We start from the raw sequence: 20067 nt of genomic DNA on the forward strand, positions 1-20067 counted from the left end.
CCGGCCACTTGCCAGCCCCCAGTCCCACCCAAGCTGATATGCCCTGGGTCCTGCACACCCCTAGGGATGGCTCTGCCATTTTGCCTGCTTAAGTGTGGTTCACCCCATCTCTTCTCTACCACAAGAGGCAGTGGGCATGCAACCCTACAAATCAGCCTCTCTGCTTATAGGTCCTGCTCAAGAGACTGCCCCTTCAGTCACTGCAAAAGCCCTATATGACCCCTGGCAGCCCTTTATCACTTCCTTAACTACATGACAGCTATCATAAATTGTACTAAGGGGGAGTTAACACTGCCTGAAGATCAATTATAGCCACAATCCTAGTAGGGGATTATATTCTGGAGAGCTTTTGATTTACTACAAACTCTGACATGCAGCAAATCTTCTGTACAGCTTCAGTGGAACAACTGCTGTGGAGTCCAGGTGGGCAGTGGATGTCATTAAATGCCCTTATTCTGGGTTTCCCGCTTGGGTCTGCCAGGATTTCATCCTCCTGTCAGGGAACATGGAAGAGAGTTGAGACCAGGCCTGACCAAGAAACAAAGGCAGCAGGAGTGAACTTAGGTACAATTATGTGCTTTGCTGCAAAACAGTGATAAACTGGTGTTCTGTTTATTATACCTTGAAATGACTCTGAATTCTCTCTTTGGAAGCAGCAGCCCAGGATACCCACTGGTAAGGCACACACTGTACTTTCACTAGCTATGTGATAGAAAACTCCTGACTGCTTTTTGTGACTGAACTAAAGCATGCACACCTAGTCTTTACTGACATGTTGACCCTCAGTTTTGTATGGGGTTTCATTGACTGTCAGTGGCCTAGCTTCTAATGATGTTGCAACAGTTGCATCACAGCTTGCTGCCATGGTGTGATATTACAATAATGGAATATCATAGTTTCATAGTTTTTAGAGTCAGAAGGGACCTGAGCAGATCATCTAGTCCGACCCCCTGCCATGGCAGGAAAGAGTACTGGGGTCAAACGACCCCAGCAAGATGTTTATCCAACCTCCTCTTAAACACCCCCAGGGTAGGAGCCTGCACCACTTCTCTTGGAAGTTGGTTCCAGATCCTAGCTGCCCTGACTGTGAAGTAGTGTCTCCTGATATCTAACCTAAACCTACCCTCTGCCAGCTTGTGACTGTTATTCCTGGTCACTCCTGGCGGTGCTCAGGGGAACAGGGACCCCCCAATGCCTGCTGATCCCCCCTGACTAGTTTATAACAGGCCACAAGATCCCTCCTCAGCCTTCTCTTGTGGAGGCTGAACAGGTTCAGGTCCCGTAGCCTCTCATAGGGCCTGCCCTGTTGCCCCCTGATCATGCGAGTGGCCCTCCTCTGGACCCTCTCCATGCTGTCCACATCCCTCTTGAAGTGCGGTGCCCAGAACTGGACGCAGTACTCCAGCTGCGGCCTGACCAGTGCCACATAGAGGGGGAGGATCACCTCTTTGGACCTGCTTGAGATGCATCTGTGGATGCATGACAAGGTACGGTTGGCCTTCCCGACTGCCTCTCTGCACTGCCGGCCCATGTTCATCTTGAAGTCAATTATGACTCCAAGATCCTTTTCTGCCTCCGTGCTGACAAGAGGGGAGTTCCCCAACCTGTAGGTATGGTGCCGGTTGTGCCTCCCCAGGTACATCACCTTGCACTTCTCTGTGTTGAAACCCATCCTATTCTCATCCGCCCACCCTTGTAACCTGTCTAGGTCTGATTGTAGCCTGTTGCTTCCTTCCAGTGTGCCCACGTCCCCCCACATCTTAGTGTCATCAGCAAATCTGAACAGGGTGCTTTTTACCCCCTCGTCCAAGTCGCTGATGAAGATGTTGAACAGTGCGGGCCCGAGGACCGAGCCCTGCGGAACCCCACTGCCCACGTCCTTCCAGGCTGAGAAGGACCCACCCACTACCACCCTCTGGGTGCGGCCCTCCAGCCAGTTGGCGACCCAATTGACTGTGTGGGTGTCTACACCACAGCCCCCCAGTTTCTTAGTGAGAACAGGGTGAGAGACAGTGTCAAAAGCCTTCCGGAAGTCCAGGAAGATTATATCCACTGCTACCCCTGCATCTAATGATCTGGTGATCTGATCATAAAAGGCTACCAGGTTGGTCTGACAGGACCTGCCACTGATGAACCCGTGTTGGTTGCCCCAAGCATGCAGTCCCCTGCTGGCCCCTCCTGGATGTGTGCCAGCATAATTTTCTCGAACAGCTTGCCTAGGATCGAGGTAAGACTAACCGGCCTATAGTTTCCCGGGTCCTCCTTCCTGCCTTTTTTGAAGATGGAGACCACGTTGGCCCTCTTCCAGTTCTCCGGTATCTCACTAGAGCACCACGAGTACTCATAAAGCCATGCCGGGGGACTTGCAATGACCTCGGCCAGTTCCTTTAGAACTCTAGGGCGGAGATCATCCAGACCGGCTGACTTGAATACGTCCAACCCCTCCAGAAGCTCCCTAACTAAATCCTCACTAACCCATGGCTCAGGTGTCCTCAGTTGGTATAACAATTGGGTTATAAAGGATTAAAGTTATGTATGCACAGGTATCTTGCTGTCAGCAGGAATGAGGAAGGAAACAGAAAAGCCTCTGAATAGGCATCAAGAGAAATTGGATATTTTGGTTGGAAGTGACTGGCAGAGTGTGTTTTACAGAGATGAGGGTGGGCTCACAGCAATTAACATGATAATTAATTATGACTAAGGGCTCAGGATGCTTCTTTCTTCATTCCCTCTCTCATGCTTCATATTATTCCTTTCCAAGAGTCAGAGGGCCAGAGTCAGAGCTGAATAATGCGGAATCATTTACCCCTCCTTTCTGGGTGAGATCCATCAGGATGCAACTTTTCCCTTCAGGATTCTGCAGTGGTGCCGCACTCCTATTCTACCTGCTCTGAAGATAATCAGTGCCACCATCTACTTGAAATCTAGTCAATAGCCAAAAGGAGCTAACTATCCTTGGGATGGCTCTGCCCTCCGTAATTGTTGGGGCTTTATTAAAAATTAGCCAATTTCCATAGGTATTTTCCCCTATTTTAAATGAAAGATGCGCAGACAAGGTGAAAGTGAGGGTGGCAGAACAGTCTGGGTCGTTGTACTTAAATGACTAGAATTTCAAAAGCAGCCACTAGATCCAGATGGACTTCTTGGCATGAAGCTCAATGCTTCAAAGGAGCTGATTGTTTTGGAAGCCCCATGAGCTCCTATAGCAGCAGCAGAGGTCAAGAGGAGCAATCAATGCTTCCCACAAAGAGGCACATGAAAGTTTTGGAGTTGCCCCTTCCAGTACAATCAGATGCCCCCCATAGACAAGGAGAAAGATGCATGTTTTTTAACTGGGTAGTGTCTTTTCAACAGAGCTAATCTATTGGATGGGAGCCTGTGGATGGTTGGGGCAGGTAAACATTGTTTAGATAGCATAGATTTTTAGGGTCGGAAGCGACCTTAGTAGGTTATCAAGTCTGACCCCCTGGCCTGGGATCAGCAGGAAAGAGCACTGGGATCAGATGACCCCAGCTAGGTGCTTGTCTAGGCTCCTCTTAAAGACCTCCAAGGTAGAGGAGAGTGCCACCTCTTTCGGAAGCCCATTCTAAATTTTGGCAGCCCTCGCTGTAAATAATTTTCCCCCCCAATGTCTAATCTAAATCTGCTCTCAGTCAGTTTATGGCTGTTGTTCCTAGTAACCCCAAGGGGTACCCTGGTAAACAGAGTGGTGTCTCCTATTCCTTGCTGCCTCCTCCCGCCCCCCGGATAAATATGTAGATGGCCGCAAGATCCCCTCTTAGCCTTCTTTTGCTGAGGCTGAAGAGACTCGGGTCCCTCATTCTCTCCTTGTAGGATCTTACCTGCAGGCCCTTAACCATATGAGTAGCCCTCCTCTGGACCCTCTGAAGGTTATCCATATCCTGCTGGTTCTTTGCATCCAACTGTGCTAGGGAAGAAAACAAGAGCTGAAGAATCAGCAGTATGTGACAATGCACATGGAAAGCATGGTTCAGGGTGCAGTGAAAGGTCTTTAACCCTTGGCTAGCTGTGCTCTGCATATGCAACCCTACACCTGTGTTGAATGACTAAGGGGTCCCTGTCTGTAACTAGGCTCCTAGGCACATGCAAATAGCAAAGCCAAGAATGAATCAGTGTCATTAGGGGTAGAAGGATGCTTATTGGTAAGAGCCTAACATGGGGTTTGGAAGAGGTGAGTTCATTGCCCACTTTAGTGTGACCCTTGGCATGGTAGTGAGGCCCAGATTTTTAAAGGCATGAAAGCACCTAACTCTCATTGAAATCAATGAACCCATTTTGAAATAACTTTAAAAATCTGGCCTTGCTTCTCTGTGCCTCAGTTCTCCTCTGTAGAATGGCCATTATAAGCTTGCCCTATACCTCCCTGGCGAGGGGGGACATCCCACTCTAGGGAATTGTTCAGATAATACAGGTAGAGGGGTATGAACGTGGCTGGACCAGGTCCTGACTGTGCCAGCAGGCTTTGGCTGACACTTGTGGTTTCAGCCCTGGTAGCCAGGTCTTCTCAAATCAAGCTAGCTGGAAGACCAGGGCCTCGCTATTGTCTGCATGTGCCTTGCCACGGTTAGTCCTTGGAGCTGCTCCGAACCTTGCAGCATCCACACCAGTTTGCCCACATGGGTCCATGAAGCGCACTGGGGAGGGATGGGGAGTGTTGTACCTGGCAGCTGCGGACCAAGTTTGAGCACGGGCGCTACGATCAGCAAACCAGGAGGCGCAAAGGGGAAGTAGCGGCGCGCCCCCAGGGCTGGCAGGAAATGGGGGCGACGCGGGGCTTTCCACCGCTGCCCCTCGCTTGCAAATGAGCCGCGCGGGCTCTGGCGGAGCGCGGGGAAAGCCGCAAGGGCGCCGGGATCCCGAACGCGTGACCATGGCAACAGAACGTTGTGCTGGCCGTCTCCTTAGCAACGGCCGGGCGGAGGCTGGCGCCGCTCCCGGGGCCGGCCCTGCTTTGCCTTGCCCGGCGCTGGGCACCGGGGGCTGCCCCTGCCCTGCGCCTTGCGGGGGCTGCTCGCGCCGCCGACATGGCCTCGGAGCTGGACGAATACGTGCGGGCAGCTTTCCGGGACAAGCTGCTGCTGCTGCCGTGAGTAAGATCCTCTCCCTGCCGGAGTCTCTGCAGCCCTCGGGCGGGCTCTGGGGCTCAGACTGGCTTGGATAAAACCAGCTGGGTGTCAGCCAGTTCAACCCCCACGCCACCCCCGTACAGCTGCTGGGAGCGCGAGTGCCATCGCCACCACGTGTGTAGCGGGGCAGGGAGGCCTGGCCCCAAGCACAGGTTACATCAGAGGGCGCGCTGGCTCAGCTCCAGAGGAAAATGAGGCCTCCTGCTGCCTCGCAATAGGAGGGGGTGTATTTATTTGGGTAGTTGGAGGTTGGGTAATTCATGGGGCTTTGCCAGCAAGAGAAAAATTAGCAGATGCTCCCTGGAGTGATTCACAGCAGCCCCTGCTTGTTCTAGCTGCGTGCTGATCAGTGCCGCGGCTCTGCCAGGCCCAGCTTTACAGGGCCTCGGTAAAGCTGTTCCCTGAAAGGTAATTCTGATTTGTGCAAGATTTCAGGGTGTCACTGCAATTAGAGCCAGAAACCAGCCGTTTTGAAATGGGAGCTGGTGTGGACTCTGATTGTCTCAGCTCCCTGGCCCCAGGGCTGTCCTCATCCTCATGCCCAGAGGGATCCCTTTATTTTGACAGAGTGCTTTGAAACCTATCCTGGCAAATGCCACATATTAGTATGACTTAGGGAACTGTATAAAACACTACTCGGTATGAGCCAGGAGTCACGGGCAGGCAACAAATAGGATCCGATAGGTTCCTCAATCTCACTTTAAACTTTTTTTTTCTTTTTTTTTTTACAAGCCTCCAGGCACAGCTGACTTCACAGCACAGATAACAGCTCTGTCTCAGTGTGGTCATACATGTTCCCATTTTGCCAAGTTGACGAGCTCTGATAAGACACTGGTTTGCTGGATTTTCCCCAAGTAGCCCTCATTGCTGACCCCAGACACTGAATTCAGTGACTCTGGGGTTTCACTGGGATGGAGAATACAGAGGAAATAAAAACTGGTGAAGGGCAGAGGGGCGAAGCAAGTTTGCCTTCATGTGAAGTGAATTTCTTGCTGTGGAGAGAAAGCGGTACATGTATGACCACACTGAGACAGAGCCTTTATTTGTGCTGTGAAGTCAGCTGTGCCTGGAGGCTTGTGAAGAAAAAAAAAAAAGTTGAAAGTGAGATTGAGGAATCTACTGATCCTATTTGTTGTCTGCCTGTGACTCCTAGGTCACACCAAGTACTGTTTTATACAGTTCCCTAAGTCATACTAATATGTGGCATTTGCCAGGATAGGTTTCAAAGCATTCTGTCAAAATAAAGGGATCCCATTTTTCCCATTTAACAGCTTGAGAAATTGAAGCAAAGGGAGCTGAAGGGGCTTGCCTGCCTTCACACAGACAGCAGTTTAATGGCAGAACGCAGGATGGAATCCTTTTTACCTCAAGCAAACAAGCTACCCTGGGATAAACTGTGGACACAAGACGCCTACACCAGTCTAACTTACATCAGTATAGTTTTACCCCTGATTTTTTCCTAAGGGTAATTCTATACTGGATTCAAGTGACAGCAGTGTAAGATTGTAGATCATGTGTCTACTTCCCCCCCCACCTCAGCCCTGGTCCTCTTCACATTGGTATGAAAGCTGATTACATCAGTGTCAATGTATCTGACGTTCAAGTCCTTAGGCAGCTTGTTCTGTTTAGCTTATCTGAATTGAAGATCAAACAGTGATTTGAAGATGTTGCCGGAGTATTCTCACAGGGGAGAAAATACCAGCTACTAATCTAGCAGAGCAAGACCTGAAAAGAGCCAATGGCTGGAAGTTAAAGCCAGCTGCATTCAAATGAGAACTAAAGTGCCTATTTTTGACAGTGAGGATGATTCACCATTGGACCACTGGAAGGAAGTGGTAGATTCTCCACCATTTGATGTCTTCAGATCCATGCTGACCGCCTTCCTGCAAGAGATGATTTAGCCAAATGCAAGTTATGGGGCTTAGGGCAGGGATAACTGGGGGAATGTAATGGCCTGTGCTGTACAGGAGATGAGACTAAATGATCTTATAGTCCCCTCTGTTGAAGCAGCTGTGCTGTAACCAGCTTCCCCAGACATGGTGAGCTCAGTACTGGCCAATGTAGGTTGAATCAAATCTGAAACACCACGTAACCCCTGTTCTGCATGGGTAGTACCCATATACAATAAGTTTCTTTTTGTATGCTTTGGCAATATTTGCCTAGCTGGTCATATCAATAAAGTCTCACAGCTGAATTGATTTTCTATCAGGCCTTTGGAGGCAGCTTGTAGCCACAGAGTTGGAGAACAAGAGGTAAAAACTAAATCCTGAATTGTGTACATACAGAGGCCTATTTACTTTTTAACCTGTTACCCAAGCAATAAGCGCTTTTTTAAAATGTCACTTATTGCTGTTGTACCTGCAAGTACTGAGATTGGGTTGACAGAATGGCAGAGAGCGAGCGAGCTGTGAAACAGGGGGAAAGGAAAACCAGGGCTGACCTGGGATTTCCAAACCCTAGCCAGCCATAAGCAGGACCCCTGGGTGACATACGGCACCTGAGCCTACTCCCACTGAGACTGGAGGCAGAGGGTGAGGATGGAGCCCTTTGGACCTCTCCCAAGCTCTGTTTGCCTAGATTCCAGCCTCATTAGATTGGGCCGACTGCAGTAATACAGCTGTTCCTCCTCCCCCCCACCACACTTAACCAAAAGCATGCACTGCTGTAGTTCCCTAGCAGGTGTTATAGACCCCTGTTGTTTCCAGATTGAACCTGTAATGGATCTTAGGGCTGGAAGGGGTCTCCTGGGTCACTGAATCTAGTCCTCTGTGCTTGCAGGTAGCCATTTACCCAGATAATCCTAAAAATCATTTACTCTAACCCCTCACACACCACAGCCTTAAAGCACACAATGGAAACAAAACTAGAAACATCCTATAAGGTACAAGATAACAGTAGGCGAAATCAAGGCACTGCCAATGCCCTGCCACTGCAATGCCCAGGAAAGATCCTAGGAAGCAAACAATGTCCCATACTACAGAGGTGGGCAAACAGCTCCAGAGTCCTTGCCAGCTGGACCCGGGAGAGAAATTCGTTCCTGTCCCTACATCTGGTGATTGGTTTGACCTGGAATGGATGAGCAAGACTTTCCAGCCAGGAACTTGAGACATGTCTGAGTATCAAAAGAATTGACATATCCCAGTCCATGTTCCCTCCTTTAGCCATGGCCAATGTTCAGTGTTTGAAAGGAAAGCAGTCCTCATACCCCGCAAAGCAAATAAAGCATTTATGAGGGAAACTATTCATTCCTGGCCCCTACAGGTGACCAGCAGAAGCCTTGAAGCCCGGGATCCCCTGACATTAACTGCACGGAGATAGTTCCCTGGAGACTCTAACATGCAGACTGTAAATATTTAAACCCATGTATTGACTGCTGAACTTAAATTTGTCCCTAACCAGTTTGTATCCATTTGTGCACACCCACCAGTGGGTTACACTTTGATCAGGGGAAAAATCATTAATCATCTTGCCATTTAAGTTATCATTTCACACCCAAATGCAATGAGTGAAATCAGCTTGTGTGCCACACAGAAATCATTGCAGGCTCCTGGCAAACTTAAGCAGACAGCAATGAGCAGAGTTATTCTATGACCCCAGCTGACTTCCTGCCCTTCGGGCAGGGGGCTGGACTTAATGATCTTCTGAGGTCCCTTCCAGCCCTAACGTCTATGAAATCTATGAAATCTATTCTCTGTTCATATTCTTGGCCACTGCAACTGCTGGAAACTTGTTTATTTTAGTGATCCTACTTCTTTCTGAAAAGTTTGACATCTTATTATATCAGTGACACTTAAAATTATTGTAATTTAAAGGTTTTAGGAAAGAGTTTCCCCCACAATTTTAACTTTGTGTTGTTCCCTTTGTTCATTGTGTTATATATGACTGATGTCCATTCATAACATCTGCCAAAGTAGGCTGTAGCCTAAAAAAAGCGTATTCTTCTCTGAATGAGATAGTCTGAAGTCAGGAAGAAGGCAAGGTAAGGTGGTACCTTACAGTATAGACTAACACAACTGGCTACCTCTTTCCCCATATTAATTGTGCATACTCCTAACACGGAAACATGGAGGAGAGGGAACAACAATTTAAAAACTGGACAATGGGACTGTAAAATCAGACCAACTGTTGGGTGGGCCAGCAATGTAGGTGCTGGTGCAGAAACTACTCCTTGGCCTTTGGGATTGATCAGAAATACAACTGGAAACAAGGGAGTTGTTCTCCAGTCTCTGCCCATCTGAATGCTTTCACAAGGCACTGTGCAAGTGCTGAGGATGCACACGTGTGGTTTTGCTGGGCTCTATTGTACATGCTGGATTTTCTCTTTCCATGGGATTGGGCCATGCCTAGAAGTTCTGTTGGTCTTGGCTTCCCTTTGGCAGAATAGCCAAGTGGGTGCATGCCGAGTGCCAGCCCTAAAGAAGACTAGATGCCAAGCTGACCATGTGTTCCTTTAAATGAAGGCTTTAACTCTAAAGTGTAGGATGGAGGCCATCAAGAAGAAGCATTAGTTTGTGAAGCTGCCATGACCTGGCCCAGATCAAGGAAGTCCATGGAGAATGGACCTAGTGACCTCAGATCTCACTGGGCCCCATACCAATTCTGGCATCTTGGGCATGGTTCTGTGGGTGGCAGTGGAGATTGAAGTACAGTACATGGAGATCCCCCAGGGCTGAAGCTGGCAACACCTCTCTCCTGTTCCTCCATTGCAGGAAAATGCCTGAAAGAGAGGATGACTATTTGACTTCTGCGGCTCGCCTTTTGGAGAAGAAGAGGGAAATGGAAGAGGTGGAGCAGGCCCTACTGGCCCAGAGAGAGGTAAATGCAGGAGCAGAGGTCTCCTTTTCAGCTGAACATTGAAGTGGTGAGTTCTCCGGGCCCTCCCTTCCTGGTGGGCCATGGTGCAGGGCCATCAGAACCTCATCTGAGGAATTTGAGATTGGAGGAAATTCTTGAGACTGGTGTGTGCGTTGTGTGGCAGGATGGGGAGGGGATTTGCTGAGGCCTCAAGGGCAGGTGAGAGGTAGCCCAATGTGGTCAATGTGGAGACCTCCTGAAGCTGAGGCATCCACAGAGCCACCAGGCTAGGACCAGTGGAGGTTCGTTAAAACTAACCCGGGCTGCTTTAAATCTGGACAGTTCCATTCTGTCTACCAAGGATTACCTTTGTGGTTTCCACTTCTTGTCTCACTTCTGTCACAAATTGCTCTGGGCTGTTAAGTAGCTGTTGAGCTCCACCCTACAGATGGTTGCATTTCTTTGCTGGCAGAGGAAGTGATTTGCATCTCTGGTTTGTTAAGCCCTTTGCATTCCTTTGGAGTAAAAACCCTTATGATGATCTGCGTAGTCTTGCACTGCATGTTTCACAAACTGTGCCCTGACAGCATTAATATAGTGTGCCCCAGCAGTAGAGTGAGTCCACATATAAGCCTAAAGATAATATCATAAAATGTTTTGGAGGTGGCACTGTAGGTAGAGAACTAAATAGCAAAGAGTAAAACAAATGTTAATTTTGGCGAATTACATAAGTGAGCTATATTTAATGCCAGAAGCTCTCAGAACCTGCAGGAGAGGAGGGCTGAGAAAGAGATGAGGTGGGGAACACTTTCAGATGATTGTAAGAGGTAGAAGGTGGATTTGTGAGAGGCATCAGCCGCAGAGGAGAAGGCACCCCCGAGATGGGAGGACTACTGGCTCCTGACTGTCAAGATGGAGGTTTCCATAAGCATCTCAGATGACATCCCACAATGCTGTGTCTTATCAAATGCTAGGTCCCAACTGCAGGGGTTTTTATTACCCAGCCCCTCACCATCTATCCTGCTTTCATCACTCACTCTGTTGAAGGCAAAATATGTCGGCGTAGCCAAAAATGGCATGGCAACTTTGTTCTATTTATGTACAGTCCCCTTGCAGTAAGTCTGGCTGGAGTTCCTAGGCACTACCATAATTAAGGCGATGGTGCCTGGAGCTTGAACCGGCAATTTTTTCCAGTGCTGTTTTGGGAAAGATCAAAACTATTCACAAAATCTGGTTGAATTCAACAAATTTCGGAGAAAATGGAGATAAGCATTCAGAAAAGTGAAGATGTCCAAAGTCGAACGTCTACGCGGGCTTTGTTTCAAAATGGCATTTCATGTAGGAACTCAGATAAATGTAATTAAAAATGAGAACAGCCCAAAATGAAACACATTATACCAAGTGGAATGATTCAAAAAGAAATTGCTTGGGGTTTCGTTTTGCTGAGGGGAAACTGAAAGAAACGGAATGTGGACTGAGCTAAAATGGAATACTTTTTTCCGATTTGTACTTTTTGGGGCACTGATTTCCCCCCTCCCACCAAACCAGATGTTCTCAGTGATCTGCCTGCAGTCCCCGGGTGCAACTGCCAGATCATAAATTCACCTGTGACCTCTAAGAGTGATTGAAGATGACTGGGACTGAGCGGGCTGGTGGAGGTACACACAGCACTGTAACCATAGGCATGGAGTTAGAAGGGCATTAGGCAAAGGGGACTGGACTTACTAAACTGTATGGACTTGACACAGAGGAGCCATTTAAGTGCTCAGTTCCCTAGGCTGGTCTGGCTGATCCTGCCTGGGTTGACAGCAGGGCTGAAACTGGGTATTATCAATGTTTAAAGCATGATCTTTTGCTGCTTACACCAAAGAGGTAGCTTCCATTACAAGCAGTAGTAGGTTTGTACCTCCTAAGTGGACCCTTCACTAAAGGGGGGCAGAGGCTTACACTCTGGCACTGTATGTTATCTTTGCTCTGCAGTGTGCTGAATGGATCCTTCAGCACTAAAATGGGCCTGCTGGTGCTTCCACATTGCATTGGAGGCAGCCTTGAACTGCTGTGTTTCCATGTACAGAGCCTCCTCTCAGACCTTTAGTTGCTGCAAATCAGGGAGCCCAGCACAGGCTTCTCCCTCCCTGATGGCATTGCTCTGCCCCAAGGAGTTCCAGGTGAAGATGGAGAGCTTGCAGCAGCGCCGAGAGGAGCTGGAGCATAAGGAGGAGCAACTCAAGGAGGCTTTCTTCAAATTTGACAAGTTCCTGAAGGTGAGCATGCTGTGGAGGAGATGAAGGGGGCACGGAACAGGCCATGGGGTAGCATAACAGGGCGGTGGAGAGGTGCAGTTTTCCTGTACTGAAGACAGGTTTGGCTGGTAAGGAATCATCTGGCCAAAGGAAACTCCAGTTGAGGAGCTGATCAAATCCCATCCCATTGGGACCCAGTCTCTCAGATGCTGTGTATGACCTCTTCCCTTAGGTGTGGTATGTGTAGCAAAGACCCGCTTTGAACCCTGCTCTGAGCTGCAGTCTGGTTTCACACTCCTGGCATTTGTAGGCTGGAGGGTCTGGTTTTGCTTTGACTGCGTAGAAGACATGCAGATTGAGCTGGGTAGGTCTGGGACTGACAAGCACCAGCTGGATCTAAGGGAGCAGCTCCCCAGCTGGGTACTAGTCATGGCTGTTATCCTCATCAGAGCTGGCCCCCTGCTAGCCTGCAGCCTTCTTGCGTGGTGGCAGTAAACATGAGCCAGCTGTGTGTGGTGGGGCCCTGGCCCTTGGGCATGACCCTTCTCCTCTCTGGGCCGGGTGGCAGGAGAATGATGCCAAGCGGCACCGGGCACTGCACAAGGCGAGTAGGGAGCAGCTGCAGGCAGCACAGAGCAATGTGGAAGCCATACGTCTGCGCCAGGAGATTGCCCAGCTGCTCAGGGAGAGGGACAGGCTGCAGCGGCGTCTGGAGGCTAATGACATCTTCCGGAGCTACCTGCAGACGGTGATAGAGAAAACAGAGCAGGTACGCTGGACCCTTCCCTGCAGGGTGCAGTGGGGCCCACTGCAAGGCCCCTGATCCACAAGCCTAGAAGAGCCCCAGGTCTCTGCCCCCTGCTCTGCACCATCCCCAGCTGAGCCTTTCCCAGCCCCTCACCTCTCCCTCATGAGTGCTTCACTGGGGGGGGCCTTTGAATCTGGGCCCCGGGTTGGTTCCCCAGGGTCCCCATGCTGGGGAGGCCTGACCCTTTTGCCCCAGCCTGCTTAGTATTGTGGCCCCTGGCCAGGGATTCCTCTCAACTGACTATTGGCCTGCTGGTCCAGGGGCATGAGCCCTGACTCAGTCCTGGAAGAGTAAGGCAGGAGGCAGCAGGCTCTGCCCATTCCCTTGGCGTGGCCGGGGTGTGGTGCCTCCCTGTGACTTGCATGTGCTGCTTACCAGTGGCACAGGACCTGGCATGAAGTGCAGGAGGAGGGGCTGGGTGGAGAGGCAGTGGGGCAAGCAGGATCCAGTTCCTTTGCAAGAAAGAGAAGGATCAGGAGGTGTGGGAAGCCCACATCACTCCCCCACTGCTGGAGATCTTACTGTGGGTGACAGTGGGATAATTGCACAGATTAAAATCCCATACCCTGTGCTTTTAAGATACCTGTGAATGTGACAGGTCCCAGGCTGCAGGACTGTAATCTTCTGCCTCCTGTTACCTCCTGTCTCTGTCCCCCACTCCTGCATCATCCCTATCCTCCCTGCCCTGCTTGGTTCAGTTCCAGGAGATCAAGGAAATGATTGACCGGGTTAGGACACTGGTGGCCACACAGGCAGTGCTGGTGCAGCGGGAACTGGGGAGTCGAGAGCAAGTGGAGGAGGAACATGCCAGGCTCCAGCAGTACCTGGAGGAGAGCAACAACAAGGTCCTGCAGTGCAACAACCGGCTGGCTGAACTGCAGACCCAGCTGGAGCAGGCCCAGGTCCAGGTGCACCAGTTGGTAGGTGGGGAGGCCGTGACGACTGGGGCCCATGCTGGTATCCCCAGGACCATGGTCAGTAGGCTGGGAAATTGTGCGTACTCCACTGCGGGGCCTTTGAACGTGGGCTGTGGGTTGGTTTCCCAGGAGTCCCTGTATTAGGGAGGCCTTACCTATTTGTCCCAGGTTGCTCAGTATTGTTGCCCATGACCAGGGATTCTTCTTAGCTGTCAGCCCCAATGTCTTCTCCTTGGTGGCACTGCCTACTCCAGGAGCCCACCCAAGGAGAGACAAGTGTCCTTGGGTGATGGTGCCCCAGGGAGGGGACATACCAATGCCTCTCCGCCTTTGCTGCCTCCCTCCCCAGCTGGGTGCTTACTGTCACCCACAGGGCAAGGGGTCTGTCCCCACCAGCTCCTGTCCTCCCTCATGTTCCTTAAACAGGCAGTGTGCGGGTCTCTATGGAGGCATGTGGGTAGCTGGGCCTGGCGCCAGCCTCACCCATGTGGGCAGCAGTGCCATGTGCGCAGCCAGCAGGCTGGAGCATAGCAGCGGGGGTGGCCTGTACAGCTGGTGTGGTAGCCTCTGGTAGGAGAGTGCTGGGGGGGGGGTGGGGGCTAGCATGAGCAAGGCAAGCACTGCTATGGACAGTGGCTCAGCTGCTTCTTGCTGGTGCTGTTGTAAGCCCATGTGTTACGCTGCAAAAAGCTTCAGAGGGTGCCACAGAAACTCCCAGAGCTACCAAAAATCCATCCCTCCTGGGAGCTCAAAGGACAAGGACAGGGCTTAGGTCATCTTTTAGGAAGTCCCCCCCTCTGCAGACCATGGGATGGGAAGGCAGATGAGAAGCAGGAGGGTCTGCTGAGCCCTATTTGATTATTGGCGGGGGGCTCTATCACCTGCCAGGAACAGAGCAGAAAGAGCTTTGTGGGGATTGGAATGAGGCTGAGCACTGGGGACCCTCCAGGATTTGAACTCAGGGCTGGCGGGAGGGAAAAGTAGCACCTAGCGCAGGACACCAGGGGCTGCCCTGGATCCCAGGTGGCACCAGGGCCTAGATGGAACGGCCATACTGTGTAGGCTTCACCTGGTACTGGAACAGCTAGCGGGGCTAGGGGGCAAGTCTGCAGCAGGGTGATGGTGCTCACTGGGCTATGGCTAGCAGTGTGGCAGGAGCCTGGGTTTCCAGGTTCTGCTTTCAGCTCTGCCACTGGCATGCAGCAGCTCCCAAGCTGGCAGCTCTACCTCCTCATGTATTGCTCTTGCCATGTGTGAAATAGGTCAATGCCTCTGGCTCTCGGGGTTAGGATGCTTAGTTAATGAGCAAGGACTTGACCAAGCAGCCCACAGGTAGAAGGGGCTGACAGGTTGCATCCAGGGTGCTGGAGCAGGGATCAGAGACTCAGGCTGTGCGCCAAGGCAGGAGGCTTGCAGGATGCAAGCTGGGAGGGAGAATGCACGGCCTGGGGCCAAGGAATAGGTAACTCTCTGGGCCTGCCTCACTGCAGGAGTCCAAGTGGACTGAGATCCAAACCACAGCTGCCAAGAAGACCCTTGAGCTGGGGCAGATCAAAATGGCCGTGCTCAACCTCTTCCAGATGGCGACGAAGCAGATGAAGCTGCAGGTGGACATACCCCTGGAGGACACAGAAGCTCAGCTTGACATGGTCAGAGCCACGGTCAGCCTTTTCCTACAGCCCACCAGGCCCGAGTTCAAATGCTGAGAGGTTCCCCAGTGCACAGCGTTGTTACTGTGCAGAGATGCTCGCTCTGCAGGCTGGAGCATGGCCTGTGGCCTGCCGCCAGAGCTTCCACACCATCCCAGACGAAGCAAGGAGAGGGGCTGAGGCTGCCACACAAAACTCCTTACCCCGCTTCTTGCTGGGAGAGACCAGTTCTGGACTAGCCAGGACTTCCCAGCACTTTTGCTCCCCTTGCTGGGGACTTCCTCCCCATACTTGGCACTTCTGGCCTGTTCCTGAGATCATACCCTATGGTGGGAATAGCCGGGGCTCCCCTACACTCATGCCTTCCCTAGTGAGGACACATCATTCCCTACAGTAATGAGGGGCATGACGTAACATGGAAGATGGCTCCTGAGAAGCAGCCCACTGGGATCTGTCCAGGCAGGGCTCCTTCCTGCGGTGACCTTGCCGTTTCCATCAGGTCCTACTCTGCATGACTGACCTGTCTGACATCCTTGCTGACCTCCGCAAGGGCGGCTCCTTGCCCACCCCTCAGACCTTGCCCCCTGCTACGACCTAAGCCACCTGTCAGTCTTCCTGCCATGGCCGCCTCTGTGGTGAGTTTGGTGTTGGGTCTATCTCAGGCCAACCCTGATGTCCATTGCTCCCTCGCTGCATCCCTGCTTGCTGTAGTGAACACACCTTGCCCTGTTGTGCTATGAAGGCAGCCCTGCTGTGCTGCCTGGCTAAGTCTCAGGATGCTGCTGGCTTTGCAGCCTCCAAATCACCCCAGACCTGCCCCAGAGGCATTTAGCCTTCCTCAGTTGGGTTAAAGACTGCACCTGCTAGTGAAAGGGTGGGAGCTTCCCCCAATATCCTGCTGCAGACAAAGCCTGCATTATGAAAACTGTAGTCAACCACAACACTGAGCCAGTGGGACAACCACTAGTTTGGCCACCATTGTGGGACCAACCTGGAGCCCTCCAGAGCGTAATACACTTACCAGGTGCATCTACATGTCCTATTAATGCTGTAAAGGCTTACTACAGAGTAAAATATTGTGCAATAAGCCTTCCCTGGGAGCACATCTACATCTCATGCTCCCTGCTGGGAGGAAATCTGCTCCCAATAGGACCAGCCCAGTACAGGATGCTCCTACCCTGCTCTGGCCCTGATTCCCCTGGGGTGCTAGCCTGGGCGTTGGCAGGGAGCAGGTCGCTAGCCTGATATGTACAGACGACCAGGAGAGCTCTGCACGAGGACAAGCCCCATGCCCAGAGAAGCTTCACTGCTGGGGGCTGGCAAGCTGGCTGGGAACTGCCCCAAAAGCCACACAGCTCCCAGCCAGCACCGTGCCCCCCTCCCCCCCCGTGGGAAATCACCGGCCAGCCTGAGGCCGGCTGCCTGGGAAAGCAGAGCTCTCCAGTCCTCCCCAGAGCTCCCATGGGGATCCAAGAGCTGAGCAGCGCCAGGACAAGCAGAGTTCCCGGTCCCCTGTGGTCCCCTAGTGTTCAGACTGACTGAGAGTAAATTTGTAACTGTGCAGTTAGTTAGTTTACTACCTGTATTTACAGGTACTAACTGTGCAGTAGACTAATTCACTACACAGCAAATGTGCTTGTGTAGATGGTGACGCTTTACTGCGTAGTAATTAGTTTACTGCATCAAATCCTGGGGATGAAATGGGAGGACCGCCAGACCAGCACGAGCACCCTCCATTAAGCTGCTTCCACCAGCATTGAAGCCTTGCTCTTGAGAAATCAACTCCAATGGATGGGCCACTGTGGCCGGATGTCCAAGAACCGCCTCCCTTGCCAGATTCTCTTTTCCCAGCTCTCTGTTGGCCAACGCTCAAAGAGCAGCCAAAAGAAATGGTACAAAGACGCACTCAAGGTCACCCTCAAGCACGGAGGCATCGACACGACTGGTCGGGAGGAGCAAGCTGCTGACTGTTCGGTGTGGCAGCACCTGGTCTACCAAGGCACGCACCATTTTGAGGCCCAATGACTCGATTCTGAGGTGGAATGGCGGCGACAGAAGGAGGAGACCAACCTGGGGCTGTGGATCTCATTCCCCCATGCAACATGCCCCCACGGCCAAAGAACGTGTGTATCCAGAACTGGGCTCCTTAGTAACCTGAGGACCCATCAAGCACGATGGACATCATCCTCGACTCTGAGGGACTGCTGCCGCCACCAAATTTACTGCGCAGTAAAGTGTCTCATGTAGACACAGCCACCTTGAGCTAAAGCACCCAGATTCCATAGCCAGGGTTGTAACACTCCTGTCCCCCCTACAGCAGGATACCTAGAACACACTCTGCCCAGTGTGTTAACCCTGTTATACCACAGGTGATCACTGTCTGTGGACTATCATCTGTGGTCATGAACCTGGCTCTACAGCCAGAATCCCATCAATGGTCAGGCACATATGCTGCAGTAACAGGGATTCTTTCTGCTTTTAACATTGGGGGTCCAGTTCAGTGGCAAAGGACGTGACTGCAAGTCAAGGCCCATGTTTGAAATGTAGTTGACCCCTATCGATATTGTGGTGGGGCATGACCCATGAGACCCCTTGGAATAACTGTTGTTTCTGTAGCATTTGAAGGCCCTAACCAGGCCTGCCTGCTTAGTGGGGCAGGAAGCAGAGCCCTTCAAAGCTTCTTCTGGGCATCATCATCATCAATTTGCCATCTCTGTTGCAGGTTTGCTGGCAGCCCTGTGGCTGGGCCAAGGCCTCATGTGATGGCAAGAGGTTCCAGGTCCCTAGAATTGCCACTCCCTCTCCCTGGACCAAACCTTGGCAGGGACCATAAACTTCCTGGGACCATGATGCCCATTTGGCTAGACTGGTAGCCCATCTACCTGCTGGACTGCCAGGGCCAGGACCCCAGATACCTGTGAGATGCTCAGGTGAATCCTGACACACTCAGGCCAGGGCTCACTGTATACCTCAGACCCTGTCCTCCAGTACCTCTGCCTACTGCTGTCTTGTTAACCTCCTGCAACTTAAGAGTCTTCCAAGCTTCAGTACATCTGATGTACAAAGCAGCTGTAGCCATGAAGGAAAGATGAATTAGAGCCCAAGTCTCACTTTATTGGAATGATCCCTTTTCTGCATTGATACTGCAGCCTCATGTTAACAAGACCATATCAGAAAGCAAAGCCAATTTTTGCTGGTGATGTGCTGGCAGCAGAGAAAAAAGCACTAGTTCATTGAGGTAGGGGGAAAATGTCTGTTGTGCCTGGGTTCCAGATACAACAGGGAAAGATTTAAAGACTATATAAAAAAAAGAAAGGCTCTGATCAGCTGCAGACCTGTCTGACTATACTGGGCAGAAAGGAAATGTCAGGCCCCAGGGAGCAACCTTAAGCAAGTGAAGTTCCCTCAGCGCATGGGGGTGACTCAGAAAGCTAGAAGACCACATTTCTCCTGCAACCTTGACTTGTACGCAAGGCTGGATTTTTCGTGAAAGATCTCAAACTATCATTTAAGATAGGAATCTCAGTTTGCACTGGCTACAGATTTCTCCTTCATTTGGGAGAGCTGCCTATCTGGACAGCTCCCCATGGACTCTGCATAGCATAGAGCAGCATTCTAGGTTTTTCAAGCTATGGGTCATGACACAAAAGTGGGTTGCAAGAATATATGAAAGGGTTGTGAACAAACTTTAAAAACAGATTCTCCTTTAAAGGAGAAAAACATGAGAAATCATGGTTTTTCCCTTGCAGGTTGGTAAACTCCCAGCCTGCAAGGGACTGCTTTGGGCCTCCCCTCCATACCCCTGCTCCCTCACACACTAGGGGGCTTGGGATGGGGGCAGCAGGTCAGGAGTAAGGGTCAGTAGATCAGGACTAGCCCTTGATGTTTACAAATGGGTCCTGGTACAAAAAAGAATGAGAACCACTGGCATAGAAGATATATCTTTAGAACAGAGGAAGAAGCACCTGTTACTTCCTACTGCTTCTCTACAGAGTGTCCACGCTGGATTCCTAGCTCTTTTACTTACTGCATGCCTGAGGCTTTTCATTAAAAGGTGGCTTTTTTACAAGGCATGTTTTCAGTCACATGTTGATCTTAACTTAGCTCTCTTTAATGGAAACTTCAACACTTGAGGGCTAGAATTATAGTGTGGGTGCCTGGTGGTGTGTGAGAGCCAAGGGGAAGGCTGGATTACAGTTAAACTTCCTGTGGGTACTGAAAAGGGTCAGTGAAACTTTAAATGTAAGGGCATTCCCTGCCCTTAATAAGGAAGCCAAACAGGAGGCTTTGCTTCCAAGCAGAATGCAAAGCGAAACTTTTGTGGAGGCTTTCATGCCAGTCTGGGTTTCCCAAGAATCTAAGAGATTTGTGCTGTTTCTCAACTGCTGCTTTTTTTTATTCTCAACCTGGCTGAACCAGAAAGGGGAGGCAACTATGAGAGAAGTTCCCTTCCTCCATTTGACTTTGGAACTAAAAAACCTCTCACTAGAATACAGCCAGAGCTTCTGA

General features: G+C 50.9%; 1 protein-coding gene across 1 annotated transcript; it reads left to right on the forward strand.

Moving 5' to 3' along the window:
• The first annotated feature begins 4954 nt into the window (after positions 1–4954).
• Positions 4955–18514, forward strand: CFAP73 (cilia and flagella associated protein 73). The gene is made up of 8 exons (XM_090062428.1): positions 4955–5107; positions 9857–9962; positions 12101–12205; positions 12753–12953; positions 13691–13912; positions 15400–15558; positions 16058–16193; positions 17151–18514. Exons 1-7 carry the CDS (start codon positions 5046–5048, stop codon positions 16154–16156), a joined length of 954 nt encoding a protein of 317 aa, XP_089918554.1. The 5' UTR covers positions 4955–5045; the 3' UTR covers positions 16157–16193; positions 17151–18514.
• Positions 18515–20067: the final 1553 nt, after the last annotated feature.

The sequence above is a fragment of the Crocodylus siamensis genome, chromosome 9 (genome assembly GCF_052110815.1).
Source record: "Crocodylus siamensis isolate JL-2025a chromosome 9, ASM5211081v1, whole genome shotgun sequence".
Classification (NCBI taxonomy): Eukaryota; Metazoa; Chordata; order Crocodylia; family Crocodylidae; genus Crocodylus; species Crocodylus siamensis.

Excerpts from the sequence above, each read along its gene's own strand:
- CFAP73 (XM_090062428.1), top strand. The coding sequence starts at position 5,046 with ATGGCCTCGGAGCTGGACGAATACGTGCGGGCAGCTTTCCGGGACAAG. Across the intron at positions 12,206-12,752 it reads AATTTGACAAGTTCCTGAAG|GAGAATGATGCCAAGCGGCA; the intron begins GTGAGCATGCTG and ends GCCGGGTGGCAG. Across the intron at positions 12,954-13,690 it reads TGATAGAGAAAACAGAGCAG|TTCCAGGAGATCAAGGAAAT; the intron begins GTACGCTGGACC and ends TGCTTGGTTCAG.